General features: G+C 28.2%; 2 protein-coding genes across 2 annotated transcripts; both read left to right on the top strand.

Annotated features, from left to right (window-relative positions):
* The first annotated feature begins 1,881 nt into the window (after nucleotides 1–1,881).
* Nucleotides 1,882–3,419, top strand: LOC145828711 (uncharacterized). The gene is made up of 5 exons (XM_082936466.1): nucleotides 1,882–1,955; nucleotides 2,025–2,090; nucleotides 2,659–2,750; nucleotides 3,123–3,237; nucleotides 3,348–3,419. Exons 1-5 carry the CDS (start codon nucleotides 1,926–1,928, stop codon nucleotides 3,417–3,419), a joined length of 375 nt encoding a protein of 124 aa, XP_082792592.1. The 5' UTR covers nucleotides 1,882–1,925.
* A 3,547-nt stretch (nucleotides 3,420–6,966) lies between these two features.
* Nucleotides 6,967–14,363, top strand: LOC145849827 (exosome complex component 10-like). The gene is made up of 11 exons (XM_082954902.1): nucleotides 6,967–7,208; nucleotides 9,191–9,342; nucleotides 9,730–9,834; nucleotides 10,126–10,271; nucleotides 10,603–10,792; nucleotides 11,011–11,167; nucleotides 11,577–11,754; nucleotides 12,141–12,283; nucleotides 12,493–12,674; nucleotides 12,929–13,101; nucleotides 13,504–14,363. Exons 1-11 carry the CDS (start codon nucleotides 6,984–6,986, stop codon nucleotides 14,238–14,240), a joined length of 2,388 nt encoding a protein of 795 aa, XP_082811028.1. The 5' UTR covers nucleotides 6,967–6,983; the 3' UTR covers nucleotides 14,241–14,363.
* Nucleotides 14,364–20,969: the final 6,606 nt, after the last annotated feature.

Here is a 20,969-nt window from a genome sequence, read left to right as displayed (position 1 = left end):
AGTAATAAACTTTGTGTAAAACTTTGCTGTATATACACTAATATCATTTTAATAATCACTAGTGCTTAAAACTTATAATAAAACATACGATTGTTATAAAATTTACGGAATCGTAACAGGATTTCACGTTGCACTCGTTTACTGTTTAGATCTGATGAAAAGTTTTGAGCTAAAATCATAGTTCATTCTAGCGTTTCAGAGAAAGCTCTCATGGTCACGTGTTTTACTGATGCAACATTATTACAGTTAAGATAAGGAGAAAACTAAGTGCAGACTAGAAATTACTGATGTAATGTTGCAATCTTTTTGATGTAATCACAGTTTCAATTACTGATGTAACGTTAAAATTTGTTTAATTAGGTATTTGTCCTCTATATATTGTATATGCATGAAGCATAAGAGAAGCATTGATATAAAGCAAAAAAACATTATGGCTGTCAAATATTCCGTTAATAAATTCGGAAACACTGAGATATTAAAATAAATAAACAACTTTTAATAACTTTAATTTTAGGAGAACAAAGTATAGATAAGATAGCTACTGTTACTTTATAATAATGTTTTCATTTTTACAGGCTAGTTAGTAATTATTTCTTAAATCTCAGGCTAGATTTATTGACTTTATTAAATAGTAAAATCTTTTTAGGTTGTAATTTTAAGGTATATAACTTTGACTAACATCAATTTTGCGTAGTTTTAGTTTAATATAAGTGGTTAGTTATTAAATTTTTGGACACCCTGGTTTGTGCTTTTTTTTTACCTAAATTTAGGTTAGTGGCAATCCTAAATGAACAAATATAAACTTTACAGCAATGTCAATGTGTCTCGAGTATTTTCACAAAAAATAATTTTTTTAATTAAAAACTATACTAGCTAATATAATTACAGTTAAGTACAGCTTTAATGTTTGTTATACTTGTATATTTTATATTTTAAATATTTTAATGTTGTAAGCTTACAACCTAAACTAAAGAGTTAAAAATTGTATTCAAAACTTTTTCTATAGAAAATACAGATAATTATTAATACAGTTATTTCCTTGATCTATTTAGTTATTTATTAAAAATATTAAATTTTAAATATTTAGTTTTTTCATAAAGTGCTTTCAAAGAAAAATTATCTACTCTGTTTATATTGTTTGTTTAATAGCTTAGTTTTTTATTTTATAGCACTTTAAATAATTTGAAAATGCCTGTCAAAGTAAAGAAATTATCAAAAATTGATAACATATTAAAAGACAAAGACTATCTAAAAAAAGTTGCAAAACAGTGCAATTTTTTGACTAATATAGACAATGATGAAAACCAAGCTTTTGAAACATTGTTTAAACAACTAGATATACAAAAAAATATTAGAACCAAGTATCACAAACGTACTATAAAAAAGAGAATTAAAAGTATACTTTGCAAAAGTAATACTCTTTTCAAAAATGTTAGTTGTCAGTCAATGGATAAACCTATTAAGTTGAGAATCTTAAGTTGTTTGATGTAAAGCAAACTCCAATATTATATATTTATTGATAGCAATGTAATTCATTTAAACCAAATTTATAATTAAAAATTAAGGATGAACTTCCTTCTGTAGCTGAAGAAGAAAATGTTAATACCAGTGAAGGAAAGAAATCAAGTGGAGATAGTAATGATGAAAATATACTAATTGAGCAGGTAGAAATTAGTTATATGAATGTAGAGTACCTATTTTAATAAAAGTAATGTAATTCATTTAAAACTTTATTTGTATGTAAACTTTAAGGATGAACTTCCTTCTGTAACTGAAGAAGAAAATGTTAATACCAGTTTATACCAAGTTTTACACAGGTCATATACGGTTACTTCTTAAATCTATTAAATATAACGAAAGCTAATGATATACTACTTTTGAATGACCAAAATCAAAGACTTGATTTGGAAAAGCTGTATAATGGAATGAAAGTACATCATAGTTTCATAAAAATTGTGAGTTATCATGTATATTATTTCTTAACACTAATACGTATTCGAAACAAAATGATAATATGTTCTCAGATTGTTGAAAGCGAGTCATTTTTTGGATTTTGTCATCTTAAAGCCAACAACCATTGGATTGCAGTAGTTAGTAATTTTTTGTACATAGAATCTAATAGTTTTTAATTTAAACCAACTATGAAAATTTTTGATATGATACAAAATATGATACAAAATAATGAAAATTCATGATTAGCTTAAAAAGTTATTTAGTTGTAGTACAAATTTGTATACTAATACTTTGTATTCAGTGTTACTTGTTTAAAACTTGTTAAAGTCTAGTATAGTATCAAAGTAACTCACATCACACTGCACAAGCTATTTTTTCAAAAAGGTAAGATAAAAAAGATTTAAATTAAAGTGAAGAAAGTTTACCACTCTTTTCAGCGAGTTTATACTTCAATTTTAATGAGTCAAGTTATTTTATTAGAGGCCATTTTTAAGGCATTATATCATTGAAAAAAGCTTTATCCGTCTTTAATCTGAGTAAAGTTTGATAACATCGTAGATTGGGTTTGGTATAGTGTAATAGCTACAAAAAAAACTTGTTGAAAGTTTATATTTCTATAGTAAAAAATTTTTTTTTTTGAAAAAAAAGGATTGATTTATAGTTATATTAATGGTCAAGTTGTAAAAAAATAGTCTTGCTTTTTAGTTCAAAGTAAAAACGAATATCATTATTTTTGATTCATTGAAAGATTCAAAGGGTGAAATACAACAGTGCGAGACTTTTTTAAAATATATGAAGTAAGTTTTGTGTAGTAATTAGACTGATTAATGAATTTTAAATTTACTAATAGACATATATAATTTAATTTACGTTGTACTGCAGCTATTTAAAACTTCAAGTATTTGTTTCTTTATCAACAAAAAATAGTTTTTTATTGTATGTAATGTGGTTATATTTTTAAAAAGAATTTTAAAAATTGTTTTTTATAGTAAAGTTGTACTAAGATTTAAATATAACAGTGACATGTTTCGTTTTGAAATATAATACTACTATTGTGTTGCATGTAAAATATGTTACATTTTTTGTCTACTAACAATAGTTTAGTAGTTACGATTTCGTTTTGCGATAATATTTTTTTTATGGTAGTTCTAAAATGTCTTTGTATTTAGAACGCACGTTAGAAAAAACGAAGAGTTGTTAAAAAAGGTGAACACTTTCAAAGCCGTATCGATAAAACATAACAAGCAAACAGACGGAATAAGCTGTGGAGTTTATGTCATTGAGGTATTACTGATAAAATTATTAAAATACTAGTAAAGAGATAAGTTTATGACTGCGTTTGATATATTTTGGTGAATTAATAAGCTTCGTTTAGTAATAACTAATCTTTTTAGGCTGGTGAAAAAATAATTGAATCTTATCCGTGGCTTCCCAAATCGATACAGCTAACAACTAATTGTACCTAATGTTATGAAAAAAGATTAAAAGTGGCAGCTAAGTTGATAAATGATGGAGGTAAATATAATCTTTACTACGACCGTTAAATGTATAAAACTGTTAACTTAGTTTTAATTATTAGCCCAACTAAGGTACTTAAATCGTCAAAAACAAAACTTATATGAGTTAATCTGGTTAAATTTTCAGTTATAAAAACGACTATCTGCTACATATGCATGCTCAAGACTCCACAAGATACGAATTTAAAAGAAGATGATTATATATGGGTTAGTTCATTGTTTTATGTATAATATAGATTTTCGCTGTAATATACAAACTAATATAAAAACCTAATTGTTTAACGTATCCTATCTTAGGTACAATGCGATAATTGCCAAAAGTGGTATCATAGTTGCTGTATTGACAATTTGCCTAAAGATATAGAAAATGTGAATTGGAATTGCGCATCATGTTCTTACTTGGGGTATATTGATAATTCACACGAGGAAAGTATGTAGCCACTGCATTTACTTTTCTGTTTCTATTTTCTGTTCATTTATTTTAAGCTAGGTTTTAATATAATTCACTTTTTTTTCAATGTAAACAGGTTCATTTTTAAGTCTAATTATTTTTAGATAATTTTTCTTATTATTAGTTTAATAAATATCTAATTCAAGTGAAACAAAAAACAAAATCAATAAAAAAAACAATAATATTGAACTTTATATATTACAAATAATTACTTAAGTTTAAAAGTAATTATATTGTCGTATATTTTTATCTAAACTTTACTTTTATTTCGATATTTCTGCTTTCTGTACACAAAGTTCGATCTTCTTTTAAGCTTTATGTCTTAGCTGTTTTCTTTCATTCTTTTTAAAAAACTTCAACAAATTAATCTTTAATTTAACATTATATTCTTTTTACAAAACTATATTAATTCCAACCCAAAGCAAACTTGAATATGTTTTCTCAAGTGATTAACTCTATATAAGCGTTCATTTAAATTTGATTTCACCAAATAAAAATTCAATCGATTACCCTCAGTTGTTTGAGTAGTTTTTTTTTTTTAAGTGTTTTTATAATTACTAAAAATCTTTAAATCGTCAAAAATACATCCTACCACAAGTTTAGACTCTGAAGAAGCCATAAGTAAATTTTTAGATCTTAAAAATAAATATAAAGTACTTGAAAGTTTGCAAGAAAATTGCAAAAACCAAAATTCATTCGATTAGCCTACGCAAATCAGTTGTATGAGTTGTTTTTTTTTTTAAGTGTTTTTATAATTACTAAAAATCTTTAAATCGTCAAAAATACATCCTACCGCAAGTTTAGACTCTGAAGAAGCCATAAGTAAATTTTTAGATATTAAAAATAAATATAAAGTACTTGAAAGTTTGCAAGAAAATTGCAAAAACCAAAATTCATTCGATTAGCCTACGCAAATCAGTTGTATGAGTTGTTTTTTTTTAAGTGTTTTTATAATTACTAAAAATCTTTAAATCGTCAAAAATACATCCTACCGCAAGTTTAGACTCTGAAGAAGCCATAAGTAAATTTTTAGATCTTAAAAATAAATATAAAGTACTTGAAAGTTTGCAAGAAAATTGCAAAAACCAAAATTCATTCGATTAGCCTACGCAAATCAGTTGTATGAGTTGTTTTTTTTTTAAGTGTTTTTATAATTACTAAAAATCTTTAAATCGTCAAAAATACATCCTACCGCAAGTTTAGACTCTGAAGAAGCCATAAGTAAATTTTTAGATCTTAAAAATAAATATAAAGTACTTGAAAGTTTGCAAGAAAATTGCAAAAACCAAAATTCATTCGATTAGCCTACGCAAATCAGTTGTATGAGTTGTTTTTTTTTTTAAGTGTTTTTATAATTACTAAAATTCTTTAAATCGTCAAAAATACATCCTACCGCAAGTTTAGACTCTGAAGATGCCATAAGTAAATTTTTAGATCTTAAAAATAAATATAAAGTACTTAAACGTTTGCAAGAAAATTGCAAAAACCAAAATTCATTCGATTAGCCTACGCAAATCAGTTGTATGAGTTGTTTTTTTTTTTAAGTGTTTTTATAATTACTAAAAATCTTTAAATCGTCAAAAATACATCCTACCGCAAGTTTAGACTCTGAAGATGCCATAAGTAAATTTTTAGATCTTAAAAATAAATATAAAGTACTTAAACGTTTGCAAGAAAATTGCAAAAACCAAAATTCATTCGATTAGCCTACGCAAATCAGTTGTATGAGTTGTTTTTTTTTTTAAGTGTTTTTATAATTACTAAAATTCTTTAAATCGTCAAAAATACATCCTACCGCAAGTTTAGACTCTGAAGAAGCCATAAGTAAATTTTTAGATATTAAAAATAAATATAAAGTACTTGAAAGTTTGCAAGAAAATTGCAAAAACCAAAATTCATTCGATTAGCCTACGCAAATCAGTTGTATGAGTTGTTTTTTTTTTTTAAGTGTTGTTATAATTACTAAAAATCTTTAAATCGTCAAAAATTCATCCTACCGCAAGTTTAGACTCTGAAGAAGCCATAAGTAAATTTTTAGATCTTAAAAATAAATATAAAGTACTTGAAAGTTTGCAAGAAAATTGCAAAAACCAAAATTCATTCGATTAGCCTACGCAAATCAGTTGTATGAGTTGTTTTTTTTTTTAAGTGGTTTTATAATTATTAAAATCTTTAAATCGTCAAAAATACATCCTACCACAAGTTTAGACTCTGAAGATGCCATAAGTAAATTTTTAGATCTTAAAAATAAATAAAAAGTACTTAAACGTTTGCAAGAAAATTGCTTTAAAAAGTTATATTTTACGCTTACATACTTATACTTTCATACTGCTAACTTCTTGTTAATAAATTCAAAGTAGCTTAATAAACTTAAATTTTAACTAAAATATACCCAAAAATGTGTACTTTCAAAAACCAGAAATAAATTATTTTGAAAACCTGGAGAAAATTTGCCAAAAACCAGTAGCAATCCTAAAGAAGGCTGCTAAATGTTACTCTAAATAAACTCGGCATGGCAATGAATGGCTTTATTTAATACAGAAGAAGTACACAATTTAACAATAATAAAAAGAACATCATACTTAAGAAAATGTTTTAAAAGGAGTCTAAACCCATACACATGCTCTAAATGTAAGATAATATATCACCTTTTTTACAATTTAGTCTTATTTTATTAAGTTACTAAGCTACAAGTTGCTTTTTACAGATTTTTAAAACTCAAAATTTTTTTTGAGATATTGGCGGTCGAAGTTGGAGACTACAATAGGTTCCTAATGGAAGGTCCAAACTAAAACAGCAAATTTGCTTTAAATGCTTACAACATGTGGTATTTGAAAAGTGCTAAATAAAATGTATAGGTGTAAGAAAAATCTTAAAGATTAAACAAACAACTATTCAGGCTTAATAGGTTTTTAGATTTAAAGTTAATGAAAACTGTTTTTATTTTGTTTTTTAAGTTAAAACAAATATAATTAATTTATCTTAGTAGAAAGGTTTATGTAAGATACATTTTATATTTTAATGTTTTAAATATTATTAAAGATATTGAATAATAAATAAATATGGAAGAAGCTAACAAACCAAATTCAAAACTTAACACTGATGAGTTTGTTAAAACATTATCTCAAGGAATTGGCCCTTTAGTAAGAGCCTCACTCAAACTACCAAAAGAAGGAGATGAATATGAGTTCTACTCAACTTTTCCAGACTTCAAAAGTTTTATTGCTCACAATAAATCTACTGTACTACCAGTTATTGGAAAAATTCTGAAAAACCAGGCTATTCAAGTTAGTCAATTTTTTGTTTGCTATTTAATACATGTATTTTATACATGTTTGCTATTTTATTTTATACATTTATAAGTTTCACCTATACAAAAACAAATTATTATTAAGTTGTCACAATGTCTATAAGTTTTAAACATTTTAAACAAACTCAAATTTTTGGGTAATTAAAAATAGTATTGGTTACTTTTAAAAATAAGATAAGAAAGTTTGTCTGGTGGTGAGCATCTTATTCTTAATGAAAAGTTGATTAGTATTTACATGTTACAGTATTTTAAGTAAGTGCTATAACTTTTTATTTATTATACAATTTTCTAAATACAACACCATCCAATAAAAGAAGTTAAATATACAAATAATATTTATACTTTAATTGCTATGATTAACTCTTTTCCACAAATAGATTAACTTTAATATACTAAATATACACAAATCTTGGAGCTTTTTTAGCAGTTCTGAAAAAATTTTTACATTGAAGTCATGTAATTTTTAACATTTTAATATATTTTGATAAAATTCTACAAATTTTTATATGCATGACGTTAATATTTTATAAAGTTTCAAAATATATTAAACTACTGAAACTACTAAGTAAACTGTACTCTGTTGGTCAAGTATAGTTTAATTTAATAAAATTAGCTAATGATAAATTTGCAGTTTTATTCTAAATTGTTTAGTGGGTGCATACAAACTAGACAAATTTTAGAGTGCTCCACTTTGCAAATGATCATTGACATAATAGTAGTCAGCCAATGTTTATTGTTATATCCTGAATTAGTTGTTATTTTGTAATCAATGTTCAGTAATAGTAAGCTCTATTTGCTGATTCTTAACATTAAATTTTGTACAATTTTACATACATTTATAAATCGATTTAAACTAAAAAGTTTTATTAATAATTTGTAGCAATAGCATAATATTTCATGTTATTATAGTAAATAAGTAACATAAGTACAGTAACCTCACGCTTATTTATGCACATTGTGTCCAGAGAAAAAATGCGTTAAGATACGAGAAATCATACAGATAAGAGAGGTACCAAATATACTTACTATAATAGCCGATTTTTGATATTGCCTCTAGTTAAAAGCAGACTTAGGACTTTCATACTTTTTATAATTTGTTTACTTTATTTATAAATATATAAACAAAAGATAAAACTATTCATTGTTAAAAAAAGGATTTAAGTTTATATAAAATAAAAACACTAGTAGAAAAATTTTACTAATTTTATGTTTACTAAAAAACAATTTAGATTTGTGTTAATTGTAAGCTCTTAATTTTTTAAAAGTCACTGCTACTTTTTGATAGGAAGTTTCATTAGATTTCTTTTTTAGATATTTATCCATATATAGGGGAAGAGTACTGTATTAACTAGTTGTGTTTTAAACTCACATTATTTCATTATACCTTCATTGTTTAACACAGTCATAATTCTTTGAGTAATTTAAATTAATTTCTTATTGTTAACAAAATTTCTGATATACTGAGGTATAACTTAATGTTTATCAATTAGTCAAGGAACATAAGTTAACAAAGTCTAAAGATATAGAGATGTGAGTTCGAATTTAAAAATGTATTTTAAATAAAAAATATACAATAAACCTAATTTGTACAATATCAAAATACCATTAAATCTTTATTTTTTTGAATTTTTTAGAATTCTAAAATACGTAACTAAATGAGAGTGCGTAACGTCAAAAGGGCGTAAAGATGCGAGAGTTTACTGTAATATAAAAGTATAAAAACTTTATGCTTATGTTTACAACTATTGAATACCATTTTAAATTCTATTAAATAGAATTACAAATTCAAATGTTTGTTTTTTGTAATGTTTTTTGCTCTAACTTTACATAATTTTCATCTAGAAACTTTTAAAAAAAATCGTTTTAAAAACTCAATGCAACTTAGTCAATATATACATTGCAATAGAACTTCAAATAATTTTCACACAAATCTTTTTTTTATAACAGTAAATTTTTCAGGAGAAATTCACAAAAGCAGGGGCATCGAAACATGTGGATATAGATGATTTGACCGATCATTTGGTCGCCTGCAATGACAAAATAATGGAGAGAGTTTCAATTATTCTTGAACATGTTGAAAATGGTGGTAAAATTGACGACGATGAAATACAGTAAGTAGTAATTAAAACATAATGTCAAAACACTAAAATTGTTAGATGAAAATATAAATAGGTTTAGTATATAATCTTGCTGATATTTTTAATGCAATTATATATTTGTCAAGTGAATATATTATTATGTTTACAAAGCAACTGTTATTCAATAGTTTTTCTTCAGTAGATTTTTACTTAACAAAATATGAAACAATTTAAGGTATAATAGCAACTAATGATAAAAATATATGATTATAATTGAAATTATTTATTTTTTGTAATTAGTTTTATTATTTTTGTATAAAAGTAAAAACGGTTACTTCTACTAAGTATACTGGGCAATAAAAATATTTGTATAAACTTCATAATTTTAGTTTGTGACTTGCACACTTTATGTTGTTACAGACCAGCCACAGTTGAAAAGTCTAGCTTGAATAAAACAGCTTCCAGAGATGTCATCATATCATCCTGGAACAAAAAAGATAAATACAACACGAATAAAACAGTCCAGTACGTTTATATTTAGTCTAGACTTAAAAATTAAATATATAGTTAAAATAGGTTTAACAAAGGAATCAGTTCAAGCTAAAGCATCTTGTATAGAAAAATACTCATAACAAGTTTGGGCAATCATTAAGTTTCACCGCTAAACTGATTATCAAACTCCGATTCTTATTCTACTTAATAAAGATTCATAGTTTGATAATCTGTTCAGCAGTGAAAACCGTCTAAATTTGTAATAAACTTTTCCGAAAAACTTATCAGTGTCACGAATCCTAGTAATCATAAAATTTCTTTCAGGTTGTACACAAAGCAAGCCATTCCGCGCCCGCAAGCTTATTTTAAGTACAAAGTTGACAATTCGGCCGTTCCATTCATACCTAAAGTTTGTGAAAAACCAAACCAACTGCAGCCGCTACCCCAGTCGTTGATAGATTTGAACACACGTTAGCTTTTTTGAATGTTTTTTTATTTAAAATATGTTTTATAATGAAACTATAAGAACACAAAAAACCACAACATGCTTCTCATGAAAGAGTTTTTTTTTACATAACAAAATATATATATTTATTATATTATATACAAAATATACATATTGTAATCATATGAATAAAAGTTTGTAAAAAAAGTAATTACTTAAATAAAAAAATGTTTGTTAAATTTGAACTAATAAGGTTCAAATTTTTTTTATATAATGATAATGCTTTACATAATAATGAAAGTTATTAAACTAAGAAGTGTTAACTTTTATAGAAGCTTTTTAAATTTTTAAATCAGGAAAAGCAAACAAGGACTTAATAAACGAAGAGTACAACGGTGACCCGTCCATGCTGGCGGTGACAAACTTCCTGTTCAACGTGCGACACTTCAACACTGACGACAAAAGTGTCTACGAGCATCCTTACAAGCATGAGCTCGAAATGTTCACCCCCAATCCGTGGCAACTTGAAAAAAGAGAGCCCATTCCGTTAGTTAATATGTGTAATATTGTTTAAAAGTTGATATGTGAGTATAGTAAGCATTTTATATTTAGTTTTTTTAAGATTTGTTTTGTTGTTAAATCAAGTAAGACTTATGTGCAGAACTTTGTTTCAGGGTTTTAACACGACAGATTAAATGTTTTTACTTAAAAAAAAAGAAATTCAACAAATTTATTTAGAAATATAAACTTTTTATAACATATAGACACAAGGAACTTGTAGCAATTGACCCAAGCGATGTAGTCGACACAGTTGAAAAAGTGAAAGAAATGTTGAGCGAACTTCAGTTGGTTAACGAAATTGCCATCGATTTGGAGCATCACAGCTACAGATCATACCTCGGCATCACTTGTCTCATGCAGGTTATAACTTTAAAAAAGCTGATAACTGACAACTTATAAAGTTTTTAGATTAATTTTTTACTTAAGTTTTCTTGTGAGTTGTTGTTTAAAGATGAAAGTTGAAAATTGGCAGTTCATTAAGTTTTGGTAGTTTTTTTATTTTTTAATAATTCGTTAAAGACACATGCATAAATTTAAAAACTGTTAAAAATACATTAGTGTTAACATCATTTTAATACATGAAGAGTTCTATGTAATATAATAAATCCTTAATTAACTGTAATTTGTATCAAACCTAAAAGCTAACAGATATCGATGAAAGTTTTCCTAAAGAAAAGTAAACTAGTTTTTACTTTGTTTTAGAATGTAAACAGTTGTATGTAATGAGATAAATTACAAAGTCAATTTACATAAAAGAAAAAATTAACAGATATCGACGCGTGAAAAGGACTGGATAGTCGACACGATCGCGCTGAGGGAAGACCTTCAGCCCCTCAACCGGGTCTTCACCGATCCCAAGATAGTGAAGGTTCTGCACGGAGCCAACTCGGATGTCATCTGGCTGCAACGGTGCTTGGGGCTCTACATTGTCAACATGTTCGATACAGGTATGTGTATGGGCTAATTTATTTGCTAACCATATAGTATTTGTTTATGACTTTTTTAATATTTTAAGTACATGATAACATGTTTGACACTGGTACGTGTATTGTATATTGAAGGAAATATAATAATTTGAGTGCTTAACCGCTGTAAACAAAAGTCTAATTACAAACTTAAGAGATTCTAAATGTTGTTTACTTATACTCTAAACATATGCTAAAGTAAAGAAAGCATTATTTGAAGTTTTTCACAAGTAGCAGCCAAAAAAATGTTAAAATAGATACTAAGAAATAATTACTTAACCACTCTTAAAAAATATATTTACAAAATGTAATAAAAGATAAACAGTCTAATTATATCACAAAATAAAATAAGTTGAAATACTTTTTAGGATTAGCAGCCAGGCAGATGGAATACGGAGCGTCGCTGAAGTTTCTGCTGATGAAGTATTTGAACAAAGAGATGAGCAAAGAATATCAGATGGCAGACTGGAGGTTCAGGCCCTTGGATGAAACCCTCATAAACTATGCTCAGGTTGGTTAATAGTAATGATGATATGTGTGTAATGGTTTGCTTCTAAGAGTTGCTACTAATTTTGCATACATAAGCACCATCTATAAAGTTTCAATATTTTTTATAAAAAGAATAATGGCTTAATAGAATTGATGAACTATATTAAAAACTCAAGTATTAGAATAGTTTATGTAGTATCAAAAAATAACTATTTATCAAAAATGCTTTAGGGCGACACGCACTACCTGCTGCATTTGTACGATCTGATGAGGAATGAGCTGATTGAAAAGAGCCCAGAGCTTCACATGATAAAGAACGTTTACCAGAGGTCCACCGAACTCTGCATGAAGAAGTTTGAAAAGCCCATAATCGAAGAGTTCACCCACTTGGACCTTTTGATTAAATTCAATAAGTTTGTTTTTTATACATCTCTGTTTAAATATTAAAACTTTACTATTTTTAACAATGTAATTTCTTTTTTGTTTTAATAAAAAAAATTGTGCGTTTATTTTTAAATATTTACTAAGAAATAGTAGTAAAAAACTTGTGTGCACTTAATTTTTAACTGGGATTTTAAATTTTTATGATTATATAAAATTGCGTCTCTTTCTTTTCACAATCAACAAAGTTTTTGTCGTAAATTAACAAACAAGTTGTTTCTTCCAGCCGCCGAAGGTCGAACAACACGAACCTGCGCAGCCCGCAGCAGAAGATGGCGCTGAAGACGTTGTTCGCGTGGAGGGACGCCATCGCCAGGCAGGAAGACGAGTCCACCGGGTACGTTCTCCCCAACCACATGCTCATACAGCTGGCTAACAGGCTGCCCAGGGAACCCGAAGGTAAAATGCTTCATTGTTTGTTACTGTGATCGATTGCATGTAAAGATTGACTAGTTTATGAGAAGAACAGCATCATTAAGTTACTAAGTGATCGTTTTTAGGTGTATAGTTTATTTAGTTTGCTTAGTCATTGTTCTATTCTTAAACCAAAATCTAAGTATAGAACCTTGTTAAAAATTTAATATGTATAACACCAATATTAAACTAATTATTTCGGTGTCTGCAATTTAAATGAAATAATTTTAGTTTTACTTTAAGAAAACTTTTTTTATTTTGCAGTGAAATTTTAAAACTTCTTTTTCCCATGAAAGAGTTCTTTATCAAAAGCCCAAAGTAGGTTAAGGTTGTTTAAAAACAAAGTGACTCGCTAGGTATTAAAATTGTTAAAATAACTGCCAACAGGAATAATCGCGCTGTGCAACCCCGTACCACCGATGGTCCGCCAGCACCAGATGGAAATTCACCAGATCGTTCAGGACGCCATCAACCACAAAGACGACGATTGTGACGTCACCACGACCGAAAAAGAAGTCAAAGATGACGTCGACGCGACCCAACCCCTCGTCAACACAATCGTCACCCAAACGCCGCACGAAAGGGCGGGAAGCAAGGCCAAGCTGGCCGACTTGCGCAAAACGGCGGTGAAACTGACTAATGAGAGCTCTCTGTTTTCCAACTTCCAATCGAAATCGTTCAAAAGGAGCCGAAGCGACGACCATGTGGATCAGAAAAGGAAACGTTTACAGCTCGTGAGCGATCTACGGTGGAACCCGCTGAAATTATTCATGCCCGGCGTTAAGTGCAATGACAAGCTGAAGCTGACCGACGACGGGGAAGCCCCGTCATTGAAACTTTTGCTGAGCGGAAGGTACAGGTGGAAGGTGGTGAAACCGAAAAAAGAAGTGAAAGAGGAGGTGAAGCCTCAAAAGAAGGATAAGAGGGAGCAGGGGGAGATAATTGAAATAGACGAGAGGTGCTACGTTTCGACGGAGGATCAGGTCAGGAGGATGCAGCAGAAGAAGAGGGAGAGGAAGAGAGAGAAGCAGCAGCAGCAGGGGAGGCAGCAAGAAGGACATGGGGGAGGTCAGAGGAGAAACGATTTCGTCAGGTGGGACAAGAGGAAGGGTGGCAGAAGGTAGAAAAAATGTGGGATTTTGTGTTTTTGTGATACTAGGAATTTTTAGATAATAGAACTTCTAGAACGGTTTTAAATAATGTTTGCATTTTAAAATAGTTTTTTAATGTAAGGAAAAACATTTATTCGTGTTTTTTTTTGTTTTACAAAACTGAAACAATTTATTTATATTTTATTTTTATTTCGCTTGTTCTTCTATAATAACTCCTAGTCAATTATTGTTCTTGAGTAGTTAAATTTTAAAATAATAAATTTCTTATTCTAAGTAGTGTTTATTAATATGTACAAGTCTTAGACATATTAATTATTTTACTTGTTTAAAAAAAATCTTAAAGAAAACTTAGTTTCCTTTTATTTGTTAAAGGTTAAATATGGCAGTTAAACTAAATACCTGGGTAACACTAATTATCAAATTAAAAATAATTTAAATTATCTAAATAAAAAATATCACTAGTTTATTTAAACATTAGTATTTTTTTTCACACAATTTAAATGAATAAAAAGTCCTGTAGGTTTAATATAAAGTTAAATGTATTTTAAATTAACTTTTACAATATCTTTCTTTTTCGAATGTAAACTCTTAAAAGGTATTTTAAATTTAACACCTAGCTAATATTGGTTTTTATTGTCCAGTTTAAGAAAAAAAATATCTAAAGTGTTTTTAAATATCAACTTACACGTTTTTCTAACTAGCTGTTATACTCACGTATCTTTTATTACAATATTTTTTATTACACATAATTATCATTTGCTGGTTACATTTAAGTACTACTACATGTTTAAAACTTGAGTTTTACTTAAATAAGTTTTGAAAAATAAAAAGGATTTTAGATAAAACAAAACGCTAAGGTGAAATTGACTTAACTGGCTGTAAGTTGTAAAGTTCATGCTATGTAGTTCTATGATACAAGGCCAATGAATAAAAATTAATTTCTAAAAAAAAAGCTTTTATGTTTTTAAGTTGTCATTCTACTATAATGATTGGTTTCAATGGCGTCTCTAGGTTTTATTAAACGGCACAATTTTATTTTATTTTTAATATATTATACTGTACTTTTGATAAAGTATTTACTATACTAGCTTTTAATAAAACCGGGGTTCATACTCGACAGAAAAACCAGGCTAAAGAATTTTTTTTGGCAATTTTATCAAAAAGACAGTTTTGTCAGTATTCCAAATACTTTGTGAATTTTTATATAGATTTTGAATATTTTTTAAAATATATTATTAAGTTGTGAACTTTTTTCTTAAAATAAGTTTGATTTAGTAGCTTTATTTTTACCAAACTTAAGGCAATATTGGCTAAGTTTCAAGAGTTGTATGCATATTTACAAAAAATCCTCAAAATCTTAATAAGCTTTTTTAATATGTCTGTAGCGGCTACATGTCAATTTGAATACAGACAATTAAATTTCTAGATATTTTCCAAGGCAATTTTTAATAAAATAAGTTATGGAAATATTCAGGATTTTACAATATAGGCTACAGAACCTGGAATTTGAAATAATAAAAAAAAACCTGTAATTTTGAACTAAAAAGACGTGGAATTTTAAACAACTTTTACATGTTACGTAGTAACATTTCGATTTAACATAAAAAGTATATCGTATCGATAAGGGTTCCCCATTTTTTGCAAATGGTCCCCTTTAAAGAAATTAAAAAAGCCATGGCCCCCTTCAACACGATTACTCATAAACTACCACAAAAACACCTAAGACTTTTATTTATTTTTTTCATTTCATCTGCAACTCGAGAATATTTAGTGTAAGTTCCAAATTATGACTTCATGCCCCCCCCCCCCTGTGGCTCCTTTACTGCTCATGCCCCCCTCTTACTCCTTTGCTGCTCGTGGCCCCAACGGGGCCATATGGCCTACTTTGGGGAAACCCTAGGATAGATAAAAATAAATTGTCAGCATTAAAATTGTCTTAGAATATTTAGTGTAAGTTTTGAAGTTTTTTTTTTCTCGCGCATAGTTTGCATGTTTGCGGGCTGCAGGTTTTACCTTTCCTAGACAGCACCTTAACTAAAGTAAAAGCATGCTGGCGGGCCGCAGCTTGCCGAACCTTGTTTTATACGTAATATATATATTTTGAGGTATTGACAGAGGCAACTAAATTATCAATAAAAAATACATTTTGAAAACTAAGCCTTATTTTTATGGTTTTTTTTTTACTTTAAGTATCCAACTGTAGTTTATACTTTCATGACTATATATATAACTTTCATTTATTACAGCTATCAGTGTTTCTTAAACTTTTTTTTTATAAAGCCCCCTTTAAAGAAGTAAAAAAAGCTGTGGACCATTCCGACAAGATTTCTCAAAAAATTCCCTTTAAGTACGCTTATTTTGCTCTTCATCTCAATCTCCTGAATATCTAGTGGTAAGTTTCAAACTATGTCCCTTTTACAACTAATGGCCCCTAAACTTCTGAAACTTTTCCATAATATCTAGTATAGTTTTCTAAACTACCCTTTATTACGCTTTTTTTTGCTCTTCATCATCAACTACAGAATATCTAGTGTAAGTTTCAAGTAAAGCCCCATGACCCTCCTTGTGGCCCCTTTACTACACGCACCCCTCCCCCCCCTCTTTTGCCGCTTATGGCCCTCAAGGGAGCCATATGGCCCACCTTGGGAAAACCTGCTATTATTGTGTAACGTTGACCTCAGACATCAAAATCTGAGCCACGTAAACAAATGACACACAAAGAGTGAGAACAAAAAGTAAATATTAAAGAGACAGATAATTTATAAATAAATAAAAGATTAAACAAATAACGTGCAACAACTCAAAAAAAAACTTAGTAAGTATAAGTATAGATAATGTATAGAAGTGGTCCAATTACTACACTAAAAAAGAAAAAAAAAATTATATAGTGTTATTAAAAAGTACTTTTTGTATTCTCTTCTGTAGGAATTAATTAAGCTTACATACAGTTTATATTGCGCTAAAGTTTTTATTAACATTTTGTGTGATACAGAGTCGAATGATTTTTTGATGTCAGTATACCCTATTTTAATAGATTTATTTATTAAATAAAGTATTAACCAAGAATGTGAACGACAGCTGAATGCATGAGCGGTGAAGAACAAATTCAAATTAAGTAGGCGATATTAGATTATATTTAAAAAAGATGATTAATTGTTTTTGTATTGAAAATGCTTTTAAAAACTCGACAAAAGCCATTAGTCTGGGAAAATAATCTATAGTTTAATGGATGTGGTACTTTTTTTGTGTACTTTGATGAAAACGTTTTCCATCGTTTTCATATGACAGATGGTGCTAGACTACAATTGAAAATAAGCAAAAAAATAAATATCAATGCAGAAACACTATATTTAATAAATTATGGTGAAATTTTTTCAGGTGTTTGAACAGTTTTATTTCTTGAACGGTTAAATGAATTGGTAATGTCATCATAACTTGTGAAAAAATCTTCATATAATCACATGCTTTTGGAAATGGTTTGAAGTCTAGGTCGTTTTTATATACTTTTTGAAAGTGTTCTTAATTAAAGAAACTTTTTAAAAACCAGAAGTTAATACTTTGTAGCTATCATTGTATAAAGAGTTAAAGGAAGGGTTTAGCCTGAGTTTTAATTTAAAACTGTAGAATTTTTTAAAATTAAGAACTTGCAAAAACTTTTTTCATATCTAGAGTTTTATACTTTTACAGCTAGTTAATACCCTTTTTGATTTTGTTTATATGTTATATCAAATTACTTGTTTGTCTGACTTTATGTCGTAAATAGTTTTTTATTAAATGCTTTATTAACTTGAGGTAATTTTTCTTTTTTAGAGTGTAAAGTATAAAACGTTGAATAGATGTTTGAATTATGACAATGAAATTATCATAAAAGAAATATTGATTATTTGCCACATTGAATAATTAAATTCAATGTATTTCTGACAATTATTTTTTGATTTTTATAAAATCAGCTTTTTTAAAGATACTTGAAATTGTGTAAGGACTTTATTTTATTTTGTTTTCAGTTCTAATTAGTGATGTACCGGACTCACTATCCGGGTCCGGGTCCGGCCGGATATTGCCATTTTTGTCTGATATCCGGATCCGGCCGGACTCTAATTTAAAAAAAAAGTCCGGATCCGGTTCCGGCCGGATTCTAATTTGAAAAAAAAGTCCTGATCCGGTTCCGGCCGGATTCAAATTTGAAAAAAAAGTCCGGATCCGGGTCCGGCCGGATCCTAACAGAGATCCGGCCGGACCCGGACCTAGTTAGTAAAAAAGAGCATACTGAAAAGTATTTTTTCAAAAACAAACCATGTGTAAATTAATAAGAGTCATTTTCGTCAGTTAAAATTAAACACTTACCGTGATTGGCTCATTTTGTACACGTGACTAATTTACATTTGTTTACATTTAAACTACGAAATAAACATTTCAGAAATGCAACTATTTACATATGTTGTAAAATTGAAAATTTTGGAATGAATACTTGCATTATTTATTGTTTAAAGTTGAGCTCAGAGAATATTTAGAGTTAATACGGTTGAATGTACGAGCCAATGAGAATCATATGACGAAATGTTTCGAACTAAATACTGATGCAACAAAACATCAGAACATGACAGGCAGTTTATATGTAAGCAGTTAGTTAGTTTGGTGTGCAGCTTGAAGCAACAAAATATCTTGAACTTTTTTGATAATGCTTATTGTAAGTAGTGTTTTGTTTTAAAAGTGAATATTTCAACTGGTGTTTAATGGTTTAAATATCTAAGCCAGGTTTATAGTTTAATAGTTTATAAAAATTTTACAGTTTCTTCTTTACTAAAAGTTTTATTTAATTTTTAGTTTATTGTTTTAAGTCTTTTGATATAGATTTAAATAGCTTCCAGTTTTTAAAGTGTTACCAAAGTAATTAATAATTTTGTATATGCTAGTATTTCTTGTTGTGTTTTATAAAAAAAATTCATCACTCAAAACTGTCGTGTCTGATTATAGAAAGTAGTCTCAGTTAGAATTTAGTATTTGTAAGATATTAATTAAGTAAGGTAAGATTAAATTATGATGGGTAGTACTAATAAGTTAGGTGTACCACAATCAGTCCACAACTTTACTACCAAATTGTCAACCTTCGCTAGCTGTTCTACTGATTATTAGATTAAAGTAATTTTTTCAGTTTTTAAAAACCTCATTTTGACTCAGGCTTGTTTATACTCACTCTAGCTAATTTTATTGACCTAAACAGTGACAACCCTGCTAGTTTCAAAGTTATTGGGAATTTTAGAAAATCTTGGACTGCCTCAGCCTAGTTTAGTTTTTTATAAAAACTCAGGCTAGTTTTATTTCAAATTTTGAATGAGTTTGAACTGATCCAGTTTTTAATATTTGGTAATTTTCTAGTGTATTTTGTTCAAGAACTAGGTTTCAGATTTTTAATTGTAAATAACACCTAAATTTGTAAACCTTGTGGCTAGCTGTTCTACTTATTATTAGATTAAAGTTCTTTTTTTTTCAGTTTTTAAAAACCTCATTCTGACTTAGGCTAGTTTATACTAGTGATGTACCGGACTCACTATCCGGGTCCGGCCGGATATTGCCATTTTTGTCTGATATCCGGATCCGGCCGGATTCTAATTTGAAAAAAAAGTCCGGATCCGGTTCCGGCCGGATTCAAATTTGAAAAAAAAGTCCGGATCCGGTTCCGGCCGGATTCTAATTTGAAAAAAAAGTCCGGGTCCGGTTCCGGCCGGATTCTAACTTGAAAAAAAAGTCCGGATCCGGGTCCGGCCGGACCCGAAATTGTGGGTCCGGTACATCACTAGTTCTAATGTCGTTGTTCTAAACAATACGAACGTTTACAAGCAGCATTTAGTAATACAAATGCTACATAAAATTTTTTGAAGTACCTATAATACTTCTATTTTATGATTGTTAGTAGTAATTGTTTAATTTAGTTATTAGGTTTAAAAAGTATGTTTGTTATGGAACCAAATTTCGATACAATTTATAATTTTTGAAAATAAAAATTCACAGCTAAATGTGTTGCTACCTAATATTATCTTAAATTTTTATTCGAGCATTTTTTTTAAAACATAGGTTATTACTTATTACAAGAAAACACACTATCAGGTACGTTTAAAAAAATCTACTTGCATTAATTTATCATATTAAAATTGTAAATAAACGAATATTCAAAAACAAGCTACAATTTGTATCGCTTACTTTTTTGTTGTGATAAATGTTGACAGCATTAATTTTTAACCCTTTTGGTAAAAAATTCAAAACAAATAAAACAGCTATAAGGAATTTTTGATGAACAGCTATGTAAACTTTTTGTAGAAACAACATAAATATTTAATAACCTTAGAATAAAAATTCGTTTTTTATTTATGAAAATAATACTGATAAAGGTAGAACATTTGTTCCACTTTGGATTGCTCAATTAAATATGACCTCATATATTTTCATAATTACGTCATAACATATTTTGTTCGTTTCTTGTGTAATTTTTGTATTAATGCTCACAAAATTAATTTTAAACTTGAACAGCTGAAGATTACAAGCAATATCTTATATAAAACAACCGTACTGTCTTTTTTGTAAACGCAAAAACCGTTTGTATACATAAACTGTATCTACGTATAAAACATTTAACCATAATTCAAAAACGTTTTTATTTAATTTTAATTAAAGAGTTCAACACATGTTACAAATCAAAATTTTATTTTCATTCACAGCTAAAAGTTTTAAAAATCAAAAACTTTG

This window comes from Thalia democratica, chromosome 2 (genome assembly GCF_965202585.1).
Source record: "Thalia democratica chromosome 2, ktThaDemo2.hap1.1, whole genome shotgun sequence".
In the NCBI taxonomy this organism is placed as follows: Eukaryota; Metazoa; Chordata; class Thaliacea; order Salpida; family Salpidae; genus Thalia; species Thalia democratica.
Note: the sequence above shows the minus strand (reverse complement) of the source record. Positions and strands in the feature narration are given on the sequence as shown.